The 21,410-nt window shown below is 42.3% G+C and overlaps 1 protein-coding gene across 1 annotated transcript; it reads right to left on the bottom strand.

The window, feature by feature from the left end:
• Nucleotides 1-8: 8 nt before the first annotated feature.
• zgc:113263 (uncharacterized protein LOC503753 homolog) lies at nt 9-20,785 on the bottom strand. The gene is made up of 24 exons (XM_005930418.3): nt 20,521-20,785; nt 19,382-19,584; nt 19,192-19,296; nt 17,901-17,996; nt 13,838-13,948; nt 13,023-13,146; nt 11,930-12,386; nt 10,958-11,025; nt 10,625-10,868; nt 10,353-10,519; nt 7,755-7,977; nt 7,517-7,665; nt 5,817-5,908; nt 5,516-5,673; nt 5,296-5,441; nt 4,105-4,357; nt 3,901-4,016; nt 3,591-3,822; nt 3,359-3,492; nt 3,008-3,257; nt 2,605-2,735; nt 2,159-2,411; nt 1,885-1,991; nt 9-638 (listed from the first exon to the last, which is right to left on the bottom strand). The coding sequence occupies exons 1-24, from the start codon at nt 20,558-20,560 to the stop codon at nt 631-633; spliced, it is 3,867 nt and encodes a 1,288-aa protein (XP_005930480.1). The 5' UTR covers nt 20,561-20,785; the 3' UTR covers nt 9-630.
• Between the last annotated feature and the right edge of the window lie 625 nt (nt 20,786-21,410).

Raw genomic sequence — 21,410 nt, 5'->3', positions numbered from 1 at the left:
ACCAACATTAACTCCTACTGAGTACTTAAGAGCTCAACTTTCACTACACAGACTTTAAAAAACAAGTGTAAATACACAAGATTTCAGAAGTGAGACATAAATTAAGGGCAAACAGTGAGGCTATAACAAAGGCCTCACTTGTATTTTCTTCTTTTTTTATTTATTGTTGTTGTTGTGCTTCGATTCACTCACTTAAATTTCAAGTACAAAATAATAAATTTACTAGGAAAACATGTTTTTGGAGGTTCAGAGCATTTCGTGTGAATTCAAATGGGTCAAAGATTCATTTCTGTCCCTCGAATCCTGAGTATCACTGTTTTTGTTCCATGGCTATGTTAAATAATAAGACACTCAAGCTGAGGGACACACACACACACACACACACACACACACACACACACACACACACACACACACACACACACACACACACACACAGAGAATTGCTACCTGAAGTAGGTCTTTGTGTCTGCAGAAGGTAACAGAGGGAAATGTACATTTGAGTGAGACAGGACAGACCCTCTTTTGTCATGTAAACAACACAGCAGTAAGGATCAGTTTCTTGTTCTTGCTCTGGATGTTCCTCTTTGTCCTTCTGCTGCTGCTGCGTCATCGTCACCGTGGATGATTTCATGCCTCTGGATCAGAGAGGAACATTTTAGATATTAAACTGAGACTGACAAATATCCCAGTTAACAAGTTTCCAAAAGAAGAACGTGTAAATGAGCTGGTTTGCTGCTCTAAGAAGTAAATACTATGTGTACTGTTTTAAATTAACTCACTAACGCTCTTACTATTCTCATGTTTATGAGTTAAGTAGCTAAACACAGCCAGAGGAGACTGGGAACAGGTGATGTTGGCAGTCCTGCTGTTGATCTTATATTTAGTAAATTCATGAATTAACACTTTTCTCAAAATGTGGAGCTACAGTTAGGATCAAAAGTTTTTGGACAAAGACACAGTTTTTGTAGTTTTGCCTCTGCACACTACCAGAGTGGATTTTACATAAATCAGGATGTGATTGATGTGCAGACCTTCAGCTTTAATTCCTTGGGTTTTACAAAAAGATTTCATCAGCTATTTAGAAGATGCACAGAGGCCTAACAATAATCGAACAAGCAGCCGACAAGGAGGTGAACCTTGTTTCTTCATTGCTTCGTTAAAAACCAAGAAGATAAAAGATCTGGAGTCGCTTCCATGTGTTGAACCTTCATTTGGTAACTATTTACTGGAACTCTTAGTGAGGTCCAAAGTTGTAAGTAAAAGTGAAGGAAGCCATCATTAGGCTGAAAAAGTCAAATAAACCGATCAGAGAGAGACAGGGGAGAAGATTCAGGAGTGCCCAAATCAAAATTCTGGTGCATTGACTGAAGGCAGAGAGAGACCCACAAACAAGCATCAACTGAAGGTGGCTGCAGTAAAAGCCTGGGAGGCAGCCTTTGGTGAGATCTCTGAGATTTCAGAGACTGCAAAGGAATTTCATCAAAGTATGAAAAAGAAATCCTCGTATTTAAAATTATGTTAGTTTATTTCATTCATTTTGAGCCTCTGAAAACAGGTGACAGTTAAAGTTTGAACCTCATAGACATCTTTATTATTTCGCTTAAATTGCACTGTGGTGGTAATACAGAGGCAAAACTACAAACACTGCCTCACTGTCTCGATACTTATGGACCAAGTCCTTAATTGATCAATGAAGCAATATCTGTGCAACATCTAGATTTACAAAAGCAAAAACAATAATGAAGTTTAAACACTGGAAACAGGAAACAGACTTATAACTTGTTTCCATCGGTGTAAAAATTAAGTAAATCCTACAAACAGTATGCGTTTTTAAAGCTGCTGTATCTGTGCTAAAATAACAGATACCTTTGTTAGACTTACCTATGACTTCAGCTGTATCGTCAGCCAGTGGGTCTGAGTTTATTATGTACTTGTTGCCAAATATCTGCACCAGCTTCTCAAAAAACTTGCATTCTTGTTTCTCTCCTCTGAAAACACGACACAGAACATCAGGACTGATGAGAAGACAAAAAGCTACAATCTGATAACTCTGAGGTGTGAATATGCTCAGAAGATAAAAACACGTTTACATTATGGATGATCCCACCACCTCACGGTGCCCTGTAACCTCTCAACAATGAACTGCTGAGCTTACTTTCTGCCTTCTAGGAAGTGCCTGAAATTAGCCCTCAGCCTCTTTATCCTGGACTGACATTGTTCAGGAGTGCGCAGGTAGCCCTGGCTGGTCATGACCTGAGAGATCTGGAGGAAGATCTGTTTGTTTTTGGCGCTGCCCTTTAAGTTCTCCTGGATCTCCTCGCTCCCCCAAATGTCCAGTAGGGCCTCGGTCTCTCCGTCGCTCCAGGGCAGCTTAGTGCTGTCGGGCACCCACTGGTTACCTGAGGGGACTGTGAGAAAAGAAACATTGATTTTTGTCCTCATGCATTGCCACACTTCTCTTAGCACCCAGTCATATGGTTTCTCTAGCTCCACAAAGAAACAGTGACCTTGTCTATACTCCTTCATCAACACTTTCAAAGCACACATCACATCTGTGCAGCTCCCCCCACACACACTGTGACATACTCCATATAGTTGCACCTTTTTTTGGGCCCAGTTCGAGTATGTAGTCATCTGGCTCATCTGCAGCCGACGTGTCTGCGGCCACGTCGTCGACTTTCAGTTCCTTCCTGAAGATTTTTTCCATCTCATTGAAGAATTTAAACTCTCCCCTACATTTGTAAAACAAACTCACAGTTAAAACCAGAACTCTAATTACATTTTTTATGGTAATTACTGTAAACGACAAAGAGCATCTTTATGCTCTGTTGAGTTCTTTCTTGAAATCTTTTGAGCTCTTCGGGATGATTGTCATGACTTCACATGGACCTTCACCCGTGATCGTGTCAAATGTAAAAAATTTAAAAGCAAAACCAATACTAAAACCAATAAACATCTAAACAAGTTTAGAATAAGTGAGAATCAAAGTCTCGTCGTTACTGACTTTTCATGGAGGAAGCCATATTTAAGACGCTTAATGCGGGTGTAGCACTGCTCCGAGGTCCTTATAAATCCTCGGTCGTTCATCTTCTCTGAGATGTAGTCAAACACATGTCGGTTCTTCAAGCAGCCCTTCAGAGTGAGCTGAACGCCGTCCTCACCCCAGATCTCCAGCAGTGTGCGAGTCTCCTGATCCGACCAGGGCATTTTTCGGCTCAGGTCGACCAGGAGCCGGCTGGTCGAGGGCTGTTCATCTAAAATGAGGAAACTGCTTTATTATTGTGTTCATCTTTGGCAGTTTAGTTCATATATGCACAGTAACCCTGTGTATTACTGACTGGCTGTGTAAACCCACATAAGACAGGCTCATTGTCCATCAAAGGTTGTAAGGTGGCATCGGTACTGTCCACAGGGGCAAAAATAGACTCGTCGCCAAGCACCGGAGCAAGGAGGTTGAAGTATCGGAACGCCGTGGGCCGCCCCCCATTTCTGGAAAACATAAATCCACGGTCAGCTGGCCAACAACATTCGAGCCTGGATCATCTCAAAAAGCATAAAGCATGTATTGTTGTTTGTTTGTTTTTTACCTGCGGCTGTTGCAGTAACGCCTGTAAGTCTTCTTCAACCTTTTAATCCGGGAGTGGCACTGCTCCGCTGTCCTCAGGTAGCCTATTGCAGCCATTTTCTCAGATATCTCGGCGAATATGTGACTATTGCGGACGCATATTTTCAGGCCATGCTGCACATCATCTGCGGCCCACACCTCGATGAGAGCAACCGTCTCCTGCTCTGTCCACGTTGTGTTCAAACCATCGGCACCTGTTACAGGTAGACACACATGTAAGATATCTGACTTGTAGCTGATTTTTAATTTAATGCAGAGCGCGTGTTCTGTACCTGAATCCTGCTCCTCTTGTTCATCCCTTTCATCATACTCATCAAGAGAAACCGCTTCCTGTCCCAGTATTTGTTCCAGTTGGCTGTAGAACTTGTAATCAACTTTTCTTCCAGATCTAGCGAGAATGAAAACGGCAGTTACGGAGGCATCACTCACAGAGAGGGATACAAAAACAGGTAAACCGATGGAAAGACTGAGCTCACTTCTTCCTTTCGTAGCACTGTCGAAAGTTGTTCCTCAGAGACTTCACCTTCCAGCGGCACTGCTCCGAGGATTTCGAAAAACCGAGGTCCTGCATTCTTTCGGAAATGTCTGCGTAAACGTGGCCGTTGTGGACGAAACCCCTCAGGGCCTTCTGGAGATCTTCTTCACCCCAGATATCGACAAGTACCAGGGTCTCCTCGTCTGTCCAAGAGCTGGTTGCTGGCTTTTCAGCTGACATGTTGATTTCTGGGTCTTGTGATTGACACACAGAAATTTAACATGAGTATAAAACATCCAAAATGGGAAAAATGGGATTAGGAATACTTTTTGAACTTATGTGTTGAATTCATTTTTACTTTCACTTCACTTTAGTCTAAAGTCATCATAATCATCCGCACATACAGTACATGGCTTAAATTATGTAGTTACTGAAAGCATTTGGGGCTCACTATTTTTTGAGGCCAATTAGCATGGGTCTAGTATTACATAGGGACCTCGGGTGATTTGTTATACACTAATTGGATTGAAGAAGTTGTTATTGATCTTACCCCTGTGTGAATCCAGCAGTTTTGTTCTGTGTAAAATAAAAACTCCAACACAAACTGAACAAAAAGGTTCTGTGATGATAGTGGCTGCATGCTAATCGGTATTTAAGTGATTTTTGCGCAATTTTTTTGTTGCTTATTTCATTCTCAAGAGTTATTTAGGCGTTTATGGAGATTTCTGGGTGCATATTCAGCAGGCTTATGTTCTATGCAGTCTGGAGAAAGACAAAGGAGAAAACAGGTGGAGAACAAGGAGCCTGCAGTGCAAAAACTGAGCCTGCAGTGCATGAGGTGTTTACGCTTTCCTTTCCTTTCTCACATGCAGCATGCAGGAGGAGATACTCTGTGTCAGACAAGCTCTGGTTTCTGGAAATTTTATGTTTTGCTAAGGCGAGGGTGTCATCTGTGTGTGCAGGAGGTAGGAGACATGATTCACACTCACTTGCAGTGTATTGAAAAGGCATTCGCCTGCAAGATTCTCACATCGCATGGACTTTGTACCAGGAACTTGGCAAATTAAAGCCCATTCATAATAGATATGAATAGGTCTTAAGAAGTTCGGAGCTGTGGTGCATGAAAAAGCATTAAAACAATCTTCCATTCTGAGTTAACATTAAGGGGGTGGGTAGAAGACAGAAATTTTACCTCTTTCTGTTACCGATTCACTGTTGGAGTCTTCTGATATTTCGATGGAGTCTGTTACCATGGTAGACGACGTTGATGGCTGCTTATCCAAAATTTGTTCCAGCAGATCATAGAATTTAAAGTCGACTCTGTCAGTCCCAGATGAGCTACAGGCAGAAAGACAGGTGCGTTAAAACAAAGTCACTCCAACGGTGCGGGACTCCAGACGTGCAGTTTTTACCTCATGTTTTCCCGACACTGGCGATAGTTCCCCTTCAGACGTTTGATCCTCGTGTGGCACTGCTCGGGGCTGCGGGAGTAGCCGTTAGCGGCAAGCTTCTCTGAAATTTCAGTGAAAATGTGACCGTTGTGTGGGTAGCGTCTAAGGCACTGCTGGACCTGAAGGAAGGTAGAATTCCGTGTAAAAGTAGTAAAGTGAAGTAATACAGAATGAAGCAGCAATAAAGTGAGATTATCAGGAAATTTATGGACATTTCCAAAACATTTTTGGGGAGTGCATGGATTGTGACATTGTGCTTTACCTGTGGATCTCCCCAGATCTCCAGAAGGATGATCGTCTCTTTGTCTGACCAAGGGACTTTCCTCCTGTCCTCCTGAATTTCCACAGCAGACTCTGAAGAGGCAGAAATAAAAAAGGAAACACATCAATACACAATCTCTTATTTCACTTTTTTTTTTTAGATAACTACAATACCGTACAAAAGTCTTGAGCTACCTCTCATTTCTTTACATTTTGCTCAGAAGATTGGAACAGCGATTTATTGAAATGTGAAAATATAAATTGAAATACACCATAGAAGCCACGAGCTTCTTTATTCTTCATGACTTTCAGATACTGTTCATCTGATGATAGTTTTTACATTCACCACTTCTTCTTTTGTCCTTCACTTGTCCTCTTTCCTCATTTTTTAAAAAGAAAACACTGCAAACCATGCAAAGTTTTCAGCAAAAGGCTCTTTGAGAATCACCTTGTAGGTACAAAAATACTACTTTATATCTGTCAAACTATCTTATGGCATTTTTGGCATTTTTCATAGAATCAACTAAAAAAAAAAAAAAGGTAACAAATGATATCTTTTGCAACACACTGCTAGTAACAAAGTACCCAAAGATATCCTTCATTTTTTATTATATTTATTCTTTTGCCAAGTTGTCTGTTATGTGTTGATACTGTACTGGTTCATTCTGCAAGAAGATAGATGTTGTCTTATGCTTGAATGATTCGTAGGTCTGAGTTAAGTATCTTTCATTTCTCTGAAAACAATAAGATACAAGAACTGCATTAAAAATGAGTGAAAAAGCTTCAATGCTCAAAGAAAAACTATGAAAGACCTTGAGAACTATTGCTTAAGAACACTTGGAATATAAGGAAATGATGAGTGGCTCAAGGCTTTGGCACAGCACTGTGCTTTACATCGATTCTGCTGCCATGTACTCTACTGATGGATTATGTGAAAGAAAAGGTTACATTATGTTATAGTGAGATGATTATGATCTGAAGGCAGATATCCATTCTGTATATCTCAGTCAGTTAGTTATAAACAACACAAAAGTTTATGCTGTTAAATATAATTTCTGGTTTTCAAATTGAACCACAAATAAAGAAAACAGTTACTAAATACAACAAACTGACAACAGAAATAATAATAAATATACACAAAGTCATGGAAGAAGTGTGGGTGCAAAATTTAGAAAAACAAGCATTCACTTGTAACTTTAGATATCTGTTACATGGCCACAGCGCCCCCCAGAGGGCAAAATCAGAAAGTACAAAAACAAATGGTGATTTTTATAATGTGGAGCTTTGCTCATGTATCTTGTACTTCCCTACATTTAACTGCCTCGGCGTAGTACTTCATCTGGCTCATGATCACAATTGTAATGTGGGAAGCAGAGAAAGAAAGTTACAAGTTTTGCTGTCATCGCTTGGCAGTACTGCACAAACAAATGAGAAATCCAGGAGGCTCACAAACAGTGAAATCCACTACAAATGAATCTAGTTTTACTAAAACCTTACCAACACTCACTGAAGAGTAGCGATTGCTCCTGCTATGCCATGCCATAGCAGGAGCTCATTGGCTCTTTGCCCAAAAGGAGCAATGAGCTCAATAGATTCCTTGTCAGCTGATGTCTCGACCACACAATAACCAATCAGTGCAAACAAATTGGGAAGCAGGCTGTTTATCTAAACGGTCCTCCTGAGCAGAGAAACTGAGCTTACCCATGTCTGGATGAGTGTAGGCAGGAAAGTCGCGTTCTTCGGGCTCTCCTGGTATTTCTTCCAGCTGTGGAACTGAAGGGAAGTCTTTCACTAGAATTCTTCCCAGCTCGTTGTAAAACTTGCACTGAACTTGCTCCTGTCCTTTCAGGCTACAGTGCAGGGACAACAAAAGAGCAGAGATATTAGGTTTACAAATCGAAAACTTTTCTTTTACTCTTTCCACTCCGAGCACACATACTTGTTTTGGTAGCACTGCCTGAAGTTCGATTTCAGCCTTTTTAACCTCGTCTGGCACTGCTCTGGCGTCCGGGAGAAACCCTGTGTGGCCATTTTGTTGGATATGATGGAAAAAATGTGCCCGGTTCTGTGCATTCCCCTCAGCTCCTGCTGCATCTTATCTTCACCCCATGTGTTGATCAGGGCCAAGGTCTCCAAGTCTGTCCAGGGAACGCTTCTCGTTCCTAAAATAACAAATCACAGAATTTTGTCAGAAGTATTAATTCCATTTTGAGCAAAACAATACTGTGTCCAAAAAAATGGACACATCTCTACGTATGATGTGGACAAAAAGTACTGGACCACCTCCACATTGCACCTGTAGGGGCTAACCATTTATGGAAACCCAAGCCATGAAGCTCCCATACACAGTTCCTGTGCTGATGTTAATGGACTATGCAGACATTAAGTTAGCAGAGTATGGGCGACTATTACGGACTCAGCACTCAACAACCCCACTCTGTTACCTCACATGCTCTGCCACTTTGTGGTTGATTTGCTACTGTTAATAAATGCTTTCACTTTGAAATAATACCACTAATAGCTGAGTGTGGAATATCTAGGAGGGAAGAAATTTCAACAAAGGCAACAGAGGCATCCTATTACACCATCACGCTCGAATTACGTAATATTAACCGACTCTGGTTATTTATGGAAACCCAAGCCGTCCCTTCCTTACTCCCCATGCTGCTGCCATCCTTGTCCATAGTCTTATTGCGTCCCGTATCGATTACTTCCTAATTTGGTCTCCCTAAAAGGTCCCTTCATAAACTCCAACTTCTTCAAAATTCTGCAACTCGGTTCATAACTCGCACTCCGTCAAGAGCTCATATTACCCCAGTTCTTCAGCAGCTTCACTGGTTACCCATAGACGCCAGGATAAATCTTACTTGTGTATCCATAAATCTCCTCCTTCCTATTTGTGTGACCTGCTTCAGATCACCACTGTTTCCCACCCTCTCAGATCCTCATCTGCTATTCATCTTACTGTCCCGTCTGCACTTCTTATCAACAAAGCTTTTATTTGTCACATGCAAGTTGCCCTGCAGCGAAATGAACCCTAACCCTAACCCTAACCCCCCCGACCTTACATACACAACACAGACATCACATGGGGAGACAGGTCGGAGACCGGTAGTATTACGGAAAAACACTGAAATGTACAATACAATGAGCAAGTCACAAAGAGCACATAAATGTCCACATCACAACATCACGAAGCACGTGACAAGCAGCAGGGGTGAGAAGTAAGCCGATGCAGACACAGCCATCCTGCCCTGCCGCTATTTTTCCAGCGCTGGGCCCAGACCCGCCGTCCGACTCGACCTTGGAGATAAGCGTACGAGGGCGTTTGGAACGAAGAGTCTAAACACAGTTTGTTATCAGGGGGAGAAACTGTTTGTTACATTCAGCTCCAGCCTTGAGACCACAGCTGGCGCCGATATGGTAGCCGCATGAAATAATGGTGGAGTTCTTGCTTTAGTGCGAACCACTGCATGACAATTTTACAGTCGGTCTAATGTCCATTACCGGTTCCTCACCATTCCCGTTGGAGAGCCGTGAGCCTCTCCGCGATGTTGTCGGAGTGCTCACAGCACCCGCAAGCTTCTCCAAGTTAAACTTAAGTACAAGCTCCATCATCGTTGCAATCAACATAGCGGGCAGCCTTGTGGGGATTTGAACAGCTGTTTCCGCTTTCTTTATTCTTTGATAAGCCAGGGCCAAGCCAGCGCCGATCAGCAAGAAACCTGTTGTCATGGTTCCAAAAAGGTAGATATCTTCAATGGGCTCTCCTGAATCCAGGCTTCTCGTCGAGAAGAGGTTGTCAATTGCATTCAGGGACCAGTTGATCAAATCCATAATTCCTCTTTTAGGTTTTAGAGAACAGACTGTGAGACTCTTCCAGGGTAGAGGGAGAGAAGCAGACAAGACTAGACAGAAACATGAGAAAGCCAAGCAGGAAAGATAAGGGAAGGGAGAGGGAGAAAGTGTGACCGCCTTCGTCAAGAGCCAGAGAAGTGAACTTATTTTATGTATTTTATGACTATTGCTCCATTTATTAATTTTGTTCTTTTGTAAGGTGACCTTGGGTTTCTTGAAGGCGCCCTTGAGTAAAATGTATTATTATTATTATTATTGAATTCTTTGAGCTCTTTAGATCAACCCACTCTTTCACAAATGTTTGCAATGGCAGCCTGCACGGCTTTGTGCATGATTTTATACGACTGTAGCAATGAGACTTAAAACATCTGGATTCAAAGACTGGACGGACAAACAGCATTACGAGTAAGAGAGGGAAAATAGTACATTTAGTTTTAAATAGTATATTTAAGACTCTTTCAGAGTATGGTGGAATTAAAAAATAATAAAATAAAGTTTTTCTGAGATTTTTTTTTACATTTAACTGTATCCGTTTACTTCCTTTTTATCTGCACTGGCAAAAATTCTGTAATCCTTAGCATCCTTACAGATGCTAAATTGTATGAAGCCTTAAAAGACAGAAAAGCTTTTAATGTCACTAACAATTGTGCTGCAAGAGTACAAATATGTGACCTCCTACCAATTTCCAGATGGCCCGTTTGTCCGACAAACTGCAAGTCATCATCACCGTCTCGGGACTCGTCTTCATCGATAATTTCCTCAACGTCGTAGGTGATCTCAGGAACGGCCAAGGAAGCCGATGAGCCGAGGACCTGATCCAGCTGTGTGTAAAATTTATGCTCCAGCCTGGAGTTCCCTCCGGCGACAGATCAGGGAGAAAACAACAGGATCAGTGAACATATCTGACAAACGTCAGCGAGAGCTTCAAAATCTGTGTCGTTAAATGCCCACTTGTTCTGACGGAAGCACTTCTTCAGTCGTTTGATCCTCGTCTGGCACTGCTCCACTGTCCTCATGTAGCCCCTCTCTGCCATCTTTTGTGCAATTTGGGTGAATATGTGGCGGTTTTTCAAGCAGCCCTTCAGAGCTCGCTGCACGGAGTCCTTCCCCCAGATGTCAAGAAGATGGAGCGTCTCCTCATCCGACCAGGGAACTTTTGTGTCCGTTACAACTGGAAAAGAGCCCTCCTGAGAGTCTGAAATGAAACACGAAGACTCAGTTAAAGCAATGCTTAGAAATACAAAACCAAATATTAGATTGAGACCATGTATAAACTGCACACACCTGTATAATCTCCCCATATGGAGATGAGAGGAGATTCACCTGAATTCTCATCATCCACTGAGGACTCCCTGCAAAGGTTAAAAAACTACGATTGGAGTTGCTCGCTTACAAACCGTTTTCTCATCAAATGTAAAAAATGAATTGCACTCTATGATCAACCACCATTACCAACAACACTGTGTGACTTTATCAATGTTTCACATTACTGTGGAGGAATTTTGTCCCATTTTTTTATAGCTTTGCTGCAGTTCATTCATTTATGCACAGCTTTCTGTGAAAAGAAATGAAACAAAAAACATGCCTAAAACATCACCTCGCCACCACCGTGCTTGACAACTCGAACGAGGGAAGATTAGTAAGTGTCCTGAACGTTTTCCACTAATAAATAATCTTCCTCACTTTAAATCGATGTCTTCAAATTGTTTGGAAATTGCTTTATTACCCTTTGCAGATTGACAGCTAGCTGCTATTCTTCTCTAAGATCACTGCTGATGATCAGTTATTTAAGTGCATTTGATGAGCAGCAACTGGATGCTACTGACCCAAGCAAGTGGTAAAGGTGTACAGTGCTCTTTTTTTTTTTGTTAAATAAATAATGACTCTGTGAAATATGTCACGCCTTGTTGTTCATCTGAGGTTGCATTTCCATAATTTTAAGTCCTGCTAAGGACCAGATGATTTTTATAAACAAACCTCGTGAATGAGAGAACCTGTACTTTCTATTTCGCATGACTCTATATTAGCATTCACGCTCTCTGCAGTGTAGACATCTGCTGAAAATTTAATAGGAAATCATTTACGTCCTGGGGAGAGATTTCAGTCTGAACCAAACATTAAAGGCGGACCAGCAGACCTACATCCTAGCATGACTTTGATCAAACAGATAAAGTTATGGACAGACGCAAACATGTGATGTCGACCGTTTGTTAGCAACAAATGAATAAAACATATATTAACATATGGAAACCTTACAAGAAAGCTGAAGCCTCCTGCTGCTTTGTGGGAATGTCCACACCTCCGCTCAGCTTCCTCTTCCTGAGAATGCGAGCTGCCCTCAAGCTTTGGTTGTTCTCACTGGCTTCTGAATCCGTGTCTGCAGTCTCGTTGGATGTAGTGAGGTCTATGGTTTCGTCGCATGGCAGTGTGCTAATTATGTTTTGTACTTTCCTCTCCTGAGAAATGTTTCCAGCTCTAGCCTGCAGCTGCCAACTGCCAGAGTCCCTCGTCTCCCTCGGTCCTTGCCTGATCGGCTCAGAGCTCCTCCTTGACTTCTCCGTGCTGCTTGCGTTGACGGGAGCGCTGAGAAGTCCTTTGTGGTCGGAGTCTTTGAGAGCAGGTGAGCAGGAGGCTGTTTCCATGACAGTTTTGGTCCCAGGAGGCAGTGACAGGGAGGTGAGGATGCAGTCATCCATGGGTAATAATCTGGGATCTACAATTGAGTGATTAGACCGTTATTAAAGCTCTGGTTCAACTTAAACACAAATAAAACAGCTGTCAGACATGTCCAAACTCGCTCTGAAATAAACATAAACAGGCTGTTTAGGCATTTCTTTGTGATCTCTTTTTGCTCTACTTTTCTCTCCTTGCTTTCCCTCCCCAACAGCTGATGGCGACAGATGGCTGTCCTCTCAGGGCCTGGTTCTGCCGGAGGTTTCTTCCTGTTGAAGAGAAGTTTTTTCTCTCCATTGTTGTCAAATGCTTGCTCACAAAGGGACTGGATGTCTGTCTATAATAGTGTAAAGCCTTTACCGCAGACTCTAAAGCGCCTTGAGAATAACTACGTCTTGCATAAATAAAACTGAATGACACAAACTCCAGTGAGCTTTTTTTTTTATGACAAGGCTTTGGGATTCATAATTTAGGAAGTATGGGGAATTAAGTAGCAAAATTAATGGAGAGAAAAACATAGCACTCCTGTGACAACAACACAACAAGAGTTCAAAGTAAGCATGAATATTTTACCTGCAAATAACATTTTCAATTTATGAATCTCAGAACGCCCTCACGCCACATTTCAGGACACGGTGAAGTGCAATTATCTCCCACCAGTGCGTGCCCGCAGTACCTTTCTCTTTAAAATGGCCGAGGTTTCTGTGGTGTTCAAGTACAGCCTTCATGTCCTCCGGGGGGAAAAGGGTTTGCAAACAGTCGTCTAGGAATGACGGAGTGTCTCTGAGCAAGGCGGCCAACTGAAAGAAAAATCAAGGTATTATTTTTAGTAATTCTGCAATTATTTATTATATTAGTTAAATTAATTGTTTATACAGCCAAAATGATCTATATCATAGAATTAAATAAAGAATTTAAATTCATTTGAAGAGACTTAATGCTAGAATATGTGATCCATGTAATTAAATATAGTTGATGTGAACACGTGTATTTCTAATACTCTGGACTGCTTCTAATTTAGCTTCGCTCTAGTGTTTCTCTCTAGTGGCTCAGTACTAAAAAGGGAATGAGCCTTTTGGGAGGCCCTGGTGAGCGTGCACCCTGTTAACCCTCCTTTCTCTACAGCGGTACAGACAGCTGAGCCCCAGGAGTGAGTCTTTGTGCTCCAGTCAGCCTTTGATGGCTGTTCAGTTTGGAAACGTGCCAGTGGAGACAGATAAGGTGCACTGTGTTAATATGATGCACAACTACAACAGGTTTTAAAAAAAAAGAAGAAACAAGCAAAACTAATCAACAATAAATTCACATGTTCACGTGTTGCTGTCTCCACAGTAGCGCTAAATGTCTCTTAATGTAATTCCAATCTGGACATGTTAACATTTATACAGTTAAGCGGGACAGACAAAACAGAGCTGAAGTGTCATGTAACAATCATTATCAGGCAACAGGCTAGTGATGCCTGGCACAGATGAGCACAAAGATACACAGCACCTGTGTGAAGTCTGGGACGGGCAGCAGCTCCTCCAGTCTGGATATGAACTCCCACACCAGCATCTCTAGTGCTGCGTCGTACTTTGAGCCAAAATATACCGGGAAGATTTCCTGCAAGTGAGAAAGAAAGGCACAGAATGATTAAGAGCCTAAGTCACCAATAGACAGACCACAGAAAAAAGTGGATGGATAGACTACACATTTTCATTATTTTTTAATTGAAACTTCTCAAAAACTTTTTTTTGGTGTAATTTTTCAATGCAAACTCAATTGATTGATAATACTTTATTCATCCCGAGGGAAATTGGGTTAAGGCTGCCAGCCGTGCCAGCTCCATCTTACCCTTCCGACCATACATACATTACACAAACATCACATGGGGTAGACAGGCCAGAGAGGTATAACAATGGAAAATGCACAACACGAGCAAAGACAAGGAGAAAAAAATAACTCCCCCCAGACTGAGCTCCAACGGGGAGATCAGTTTAAGAACAGAAAAAAACATCTCAGCACATGAATCAGCACATCTCACAACACAGAAGACATAAGCTTCGAAGGCGTTTGGAGGGGGTGTGGGGGGGTGAGTGCAGGTCTGTGTCAGTGTACATGTGTATGTGTGCAGAGAGAAAGTGTCCCTTCACCCAGTTAGGCAAAAGTCAACAGTCCTCGGTCGACGCGAGTGGCCTTGAATGAGGTGGGAGAAAGTCACAACTCGGTCTTGTTATCTAAGGGAGAATTGTTATTCCTGTCAGTTTTTGCCTTGAGCATCCAGCTGGCTCCAGGGGGCCGCATGAGATGAAGATGGTAGCTGTTTTGGTTAGTGCAAACAAACTGCTTCCAATTTTACAGTTGTCTAACGTCCGTCACTGGTCTCAGGTTTTCGTTGGAGAGCTGCGAGCCTCTCCACGATGTTATCCATCCATACCGAGATGTTATCCAGTTTGCTCATAGAGCATGAGTGTTTACGACAGCCGTGAGCCTCTCCGAGATGTTGTCAGATGTTGTCGGTCGGTCTCAGTACTCACAGCACCCGCAAGCGTCTCCAAGATGTCATCCGTGCTGCATCTGAGCCCATTCTGAGAAGCCACAGCTCGCTCCATTGTTCCAATCAACATAGCGGGCAGCCTTGTGGGGATTTGAACAGCCGTTTCAGCTTTCTTTATTCTTTGATAAGCCAGGGCCAAGCCAGGGCCAAGCCAGGGCCAAGCCAGGGCCAAGCCAGGGCCAAGCCAGGGCCAAGCCAGCGCCGATCAGCAAGAACCCTGTTATCATGGTTCCGGAAAGGTGTCTTCAATGTCTTGTCACGGGCTCTCCCGAACTCAGGCTTCTCGTCGAGAGGAGGGTGTCAATTGCATTTAGGGACCAGTTGATCAAATCCATAATTCTTCTTTAGGTTTTTAGAGAACAAGTCTGGGAGACTCTCTTAGGGTTAGAGAATAAGCGAGACTATACAAAAGACATGAGAAGCCAAGCAGGAAAGATAAGGGAGAAAGTGTGACCGCCTCCCTCCAGAGCCAAGAAGCTCTTGACACCAAATTGTAAACTATATACAGATACTGTTACAAATATTAGGTTACTTCAAAATATATTGCATTTAGTTATAATGAATTTATTCAACTTTGTTTGAGAAACTTTTCTCTAACTGGACTTCCTTAAATTTTAATTGAATGCCCTTGGTTAAGAGAGGTACAGCTATAAAGGGGTGCTGTCAGGAAACATTAGGGCTGTTCGATATAACGATATATATCGGATGACAATATAAAAACGTCTATGTTTCATTTTAGCTATCGTTTGTTTCGTGGTGTCGCAAAATAAACTGTTTACGGCAATATTTTTTCATCGTTTTGATGGTCACTGTAGTGGCTATATTAATTTCTTAAAGTTCTCTCTTTCTCTTATATTTAATATAACCACACTACGGACGGACAAGCGCCTGTTTTTATGCGTTGTGTTAGCAACAACGACGGTAACACCATCGCGTGTCCGCTTGTTTATGTTCCACATAAACCTTTCACAATAAAGCTCAAGATCCTGTTGAGACTTTTCAAAATAAACTGAATCACGTGAAAGAGCAGATTATTTACGGATGAGAAGTAAAAAAGAGCCGCCAGGTGCTAAAAAATAAACCTTAGACTCAAACGTTAGAACAGGCTTTTCCCCGCAGCACGCCGTGTAATAAATACTCACAAAGAAAACGGCGGCCTTTACAACTTATGTCTAAAAATGTATAGTTTCATGCAACGGTTAAAACACTCACTCCAGGTACACGACGCCCAGCTGGAAACACTTCCCGCAAGTCGAGCTGCCCGAGATTCACAGAATTTACAGAAAATGTTACATTTTTGTGATTTATACCGTTATCGGATGATAGAATTCTTATATTGGGATATGAAATTTTGGTCATATCGCACAGCCCTAGGAAACATTATCCAGATTCAACAGTGATAATACAGCAGGATGTGATTTTTGAGGTTTTTTTTAAATCGTTTCCCTGATTTGCAGGTGTAACTTATATAAATATTGATAGCTAATTTATACCAAGCGTCTCAGCACAAATGAGTCAGCACAACTATACTAAACATCCCGACCTGGCTCACACATTCTGAATCTGAAATCATTATAAATGTGTTTCCCCCACTATGACATAACAGGCATTATTCCAAACTTAGAGCTGTCTTCTTATTTATCATCTGTGCCTTATGTTATAGAGGCCCGTAATTAAAGCACCTCCTAATGCATATACAGCCTCATCTCTTTCGTGGATTTCACGTGCTGACATGTCTAACATCTCTTATAGCACATAACCCCTGTGAAAATCTGCTGCAGTAGACCAAAAACTAAAGAAAGCCATGAATCAGCATATAGACAAAGATGGACGCTGCTGAAGTGACACAGAGCAAAGTTACAGAGGTTTTATTGGAAGCATAGCTAAGCTTTTGGCAATTTGGAACAATCTACGAAAGCTTAAATTTCTAAAAATTAGGCTTTTATTGTCAGAGGTCTTTTCTGCAAAACAAAGAAATAAAAACACGGACAGCCGCAAAGTACGCAGCGTGGTGTGTGTATTGCATCTGTGTGTAAACAAGCGAATAAGACAAAATAGTGATGGGAAGCTGCTCTTGAAGCACACTGGGAGATGGAAGTGTGCGGCAGGAGCGGTTTTATCGTGGTGGAATTTTTAGAAGCAAGGGAGCAAAGGTAATTGTGTGTTTAGTTTAGTGTGGTAAATTTTGTTTGGAGTGTGATGAAACTTGGAGTTTTGGAATCTGTGAGTTCTGCGCTTTCAGCAGAGACGTTGCTTGTCCGCATACATGCTGGCAGGTGACTCGACACTTTGCGTTTACATCTTTTCGTGCTATCTTTGATTGTTTGTCGTTTGAGCTGTGTTTGGCAGTCATAGAAATAATTTTGGGAGCTTTTAGCTGAGATTCTGAAGTTTCTGTCGATACCACACATGTCTATATTTAAACAACAGACCAGGCGGCACAGCCTGTGAAACCAGATGTTCCGCCTGTGTCACCAGGAATTAGAGTTCAACAAGTTAAAGGACCAAAAATATCTGGGTGCTGGTGAGTAATCTAGAACCAGTACTATACATTTCTGATCAAGAAAGCCACAAAAGCCACAAACTGAGAGGCATCATAACAGCTTCATACCAGCAACGGTGTCCTAATGGTTCAAAAGAGGCAAAAATGTGCCAAGAAACCATCCCCATATGACTACACCGCTACCAGCAGCCTTTACAGTTGACACACTTTTGATGCCAAATTGTAACTCTACCATCTGTGTGCCTCAGCAGAAACCAAGACACATCAGACCAGGCTACACCCTCCCCCACCCCCAATCTTCAGCAGCTCAGTTTTGGTGAGCCCACTTCAGCCTCACGTTTCTGGTGTTGGCTGACAAAAGTGGATCCTCATTTAGTCTTTTGATGCTGTACTCCATCTACCCTCAAGGTCGGGCATGATGTGAATTCTGAGATGACTCTGAGAGTGTTATCAGAGTTACTGAAGTCTTCCTGAAAGCTTGAATGTGTCTGGTTTGTCTCTGCAAGATGTCTCACCTGGAAAAAATATTTTCTTTCAGAGGGATCCTCCAGTAACGAATGCACCAGCTCCACAAAGTTCACCTCCGATTCCTCCACGTGGTTGATGGTGACCTGATATAAACACACACACGAAAAAAAAGAGGAATATATTCTTACAGCTCATGAAAATCAGAAGTCCAGTGTCTCAAATAGTTAAAATATTTCCTAAAATAAATCTCAAAACTATTTCCTGTGGATTTAAACACTAAGTAGGCTCCTAGTCGAGGTTCCTTTACCACATCAGTGGCACTGCTGAGGTGACACTGAAGCCCAGGTTGCTTTGAAAGTAGCCTTCAGTTCGTCTGTGTTTTTGGGTCAGGTGTTTCTCACCTTCCTCTTCCTCTAATAGATTCTCTGTGGGGTTCCCGTCAGCCAAGTTATCTGGCCAATCAAGTACAGGAATAACATAGTTTGCAAACCATGTAATAGTCACAGTAGGCAGTGGTAAGTCCTGCTGAAAAAGTAGATTGGCATGAGCTTCACAGCAGGTGAACGCAGACGTGCTGTAACATCACCAACCACCACCAACACCAGCAGATGAATTGGCACCCTGATATCCTCACAGGCAGCAGGAACTTCACACGGCACTTCAAACATTTTAGATTAGTGACTCCACTCTTTCCTCTAAGATCTTGATTTCCAGATGAAATGCCCGGAAATAATACTGAAACCAACCCCAGTCCGCTCCTTCCTCAAATTCTTTGAATCAACTTTTACTGACAATCCTCTCAAAGCTGCGCCCTGTTGTCCATGCACAGTTTCCCACCGCACTATTCCCTTCCAGCAAACTTTCAGTTAATGTGCTTCGATACAGAACTCTGAGAACAGGCAGCCTTTTCAGCAGTGACCTTCTGTGGATTAACCTCCTTGTGAAGGGTGTCGATGATCGTCATCTGGACAACTGTCAAGTCAGCAGGTTGAACTGGTATTTATACTATTTCAGTATCAATTTAATCAATTCTTTTAAAATGTGGCCAAAATTATCTAAACAAACACAAAGAAAGGCCTTAATTATTTTACTACGTATAATGAATCTTGAATATATGAAAGTTTTTTAAATTAAATAGCACCCCCCCAAACGTTTAAATGACACTATATATTTTTAAGATGTACTAGTATAATAACTCACTCTAGTTTTACTTAATGAGGAACCCCCCCCCCCAAACAAAACAAGGAGGACTTCTTCACTGCATAGCAGGTATGTGCTAGGTCAACCTAGCGCTCAGCTTTTACACAGCTGTGCATTTTCCTGCTAAAGTTCACTTACGTGGTGATCCTTGGCAGTACTGACAGGGGCTTTTATTCTGTCCAGATGTGGCTGAATGATCTGCATATCCACTGGATGCTCCCCTCGACACATCTCCAGAACCAGCTGGTTATACACAAAAATCAGATATTTTTAAATGACTACAGCTTTAGCTTCCTCTCAGTATGACCAAAACGTAAACACTACTGACCCTGGCCCTGAGTCCCAGGATGAGCTGAGCCCTCTGACTGTAGCTCATCAGCTCTGGGACCAGCTCCGTCACCATGGTAACAAACTCTTCCAGCATCCCGTAGTGATCCACAAGTCCCTGCTGCACAACTTGCCACACTCCAGCTGATAAAAGCTGCAAGGGTGGGGCCAGGAGCCGAAGATAACGGAGGGGAAGGTCATTACCTGAAGAGTAGGAGAGAAGAAGTAAAACCACAACAGAGACAAATGTCTTATTGTTTTGTTACAGGCCTACAACACTGTGTGTCCTACAGCAGCAACGATTTATATCAAGATGGCTTCACACTTTGTGAGAACTTCTTAGGTAATCAGCAAGCAGGTCAAGCTTTACAGAAAATTTTAGAAAGGTTTTTCATTCATTTTCTTATCTGAATGTCCGCCTCGCAATGATGTTTCGCTCCTAACTTTCAAGAAAGTCACTAAATCATATCTGTTATGTTGGATTTCTTTGTGATGTGAGCCTGTCTGCCTGAAAAGAGGAAGTAATTTAAGTAAATACGCTAAGAAAGACAAAAAACAAAATCAAAACAAAAGGGAAACTACCTCAGAATAAGTGCAAACAAGCTGCGACAGCCTTTCTTTGAGGATCCCGAGTGAACAGCATCCACCTGACGCTTTATATGCTGGCACAGGATGCATAAGTTAATTTGACGTGTAGTGGCAAAGTGCTGCGTAAAATAATGACATGACAGCTCTGCTCCGAGGTGCACTGACAGCGGCATCCATCAAACTCCCCCACAAACTCACAACACGGATTACACGACTTATTGCTGACCTTTATAATGCAGGATGCACAAGCTATTGGATTTCTGGCAGAGGTAATACGGCTAGTAAGTAGAAATAATGCTCTGATAGCACAGATGTTTAGCCCAAACCACTGACGGAGTGAAGGAAAACAACCATCACTTTCTAATGAGATCAACTGTGGATTAAGTGAGTCCTTCTCCAAATACTGCAGGAATATCAACAGAGAACAGAAGCAGGCAATCGCCGTTATCGTTGAGGTCACTGTAAAAATCATTGTTACCAACACAAAGATCGGGGATCATATAAGATAAGATACCGTGATTTTTTCCCCCCTGTTTATTCTGATACACGCACCTCGGTTGCTTCCACTTTCAGTTCCGCGTTTTATTTCCATTTCGCAGCTGACAGAAAAAAATGGCCAGTTGTCCCCCTCGGGTTGTAGCTATCGGGAAAAAAATGTATGTATAAAGCCTAATGAATGAATTCTGCAAATGTTTGATTAATAAAATGACCATCTGCGATCGCCAAGCAGCAAAATACGAGCGCAGTGTTGTTGGAGGTATGAACGTTCTCTAGGTTTTACTCGGTACTGGGAGGAAAAGGCAGAACAAAGGTTTCTGGTCTCATCCGCCTCAGTCCAGATCACGGCAAGCCCTCTTTCCTGGTTGGTTGATGAAGACCGGATCGACCAGGAAATTTTGATTTCATAACACTAGATGGCGCCAGACCGCCATCAGGTCCGACCAGGTTTTCCTCTGGCTCAGTGTTGTGTTTGTTTCTATGGAGGGATGCTGTCAGGGCCGTAACCAGAGCGTAGACTTTACTGAGGCCCGCAATTTCTACTGCTGGATAGCATGTAAGCCTATTCGCCTATAACTGATCACATGGCTGATCACAGTTTCATGCTCATCTCTGCCTGTTTGAACAATTCTGCTCCACGTTTCCTTTCTCTGATTTCAGATCAGCTGCACTGACTTCTCATATTCTTCAAGCTGCTGGACGCCTTGCAGTTTGCTTACCAGGAGAAGGTGGGTGTGGAAGATGACAAACTAACTGAGATGGAGTGGACCCAGACCTCTTCTGAAACAGTGACCAGCACAGGACAGTGTGCTCTCCTGCCTCTTTCACCTTGTACTCTTCAGACCTCAAATACAAATCACAGTCATGGAGAAGGTTCAGATGGGCAAAGAAATGTCATGCTCCATGGTTGATCACACCTCTTAGTATCTTTATCTTTAGTTTCT

The sequence above is a fragment of the Haplochromis burtoni genome, unplaced genomic scaffold, assembly GCF_018398535.1.
Source record: "Haplochromis burtoni strain Fernald_Lab_line unplaced genomic scaffold, NCSU_Asbu1 Contig_129, whole genome shotgun sequence".
Classification (NCBI taxonomy): domain Eukaryota; kingdom Metazoa; phylum Chordata; class Actinopteri; order Cichliformes; family Cichlidae; genus Haplochromis; species Haplochromis burtoni.
Note: the sequence above shows the minus strand (reverse complement) of the source record. Positions and strands in the feature narration are given on the sequence as shown.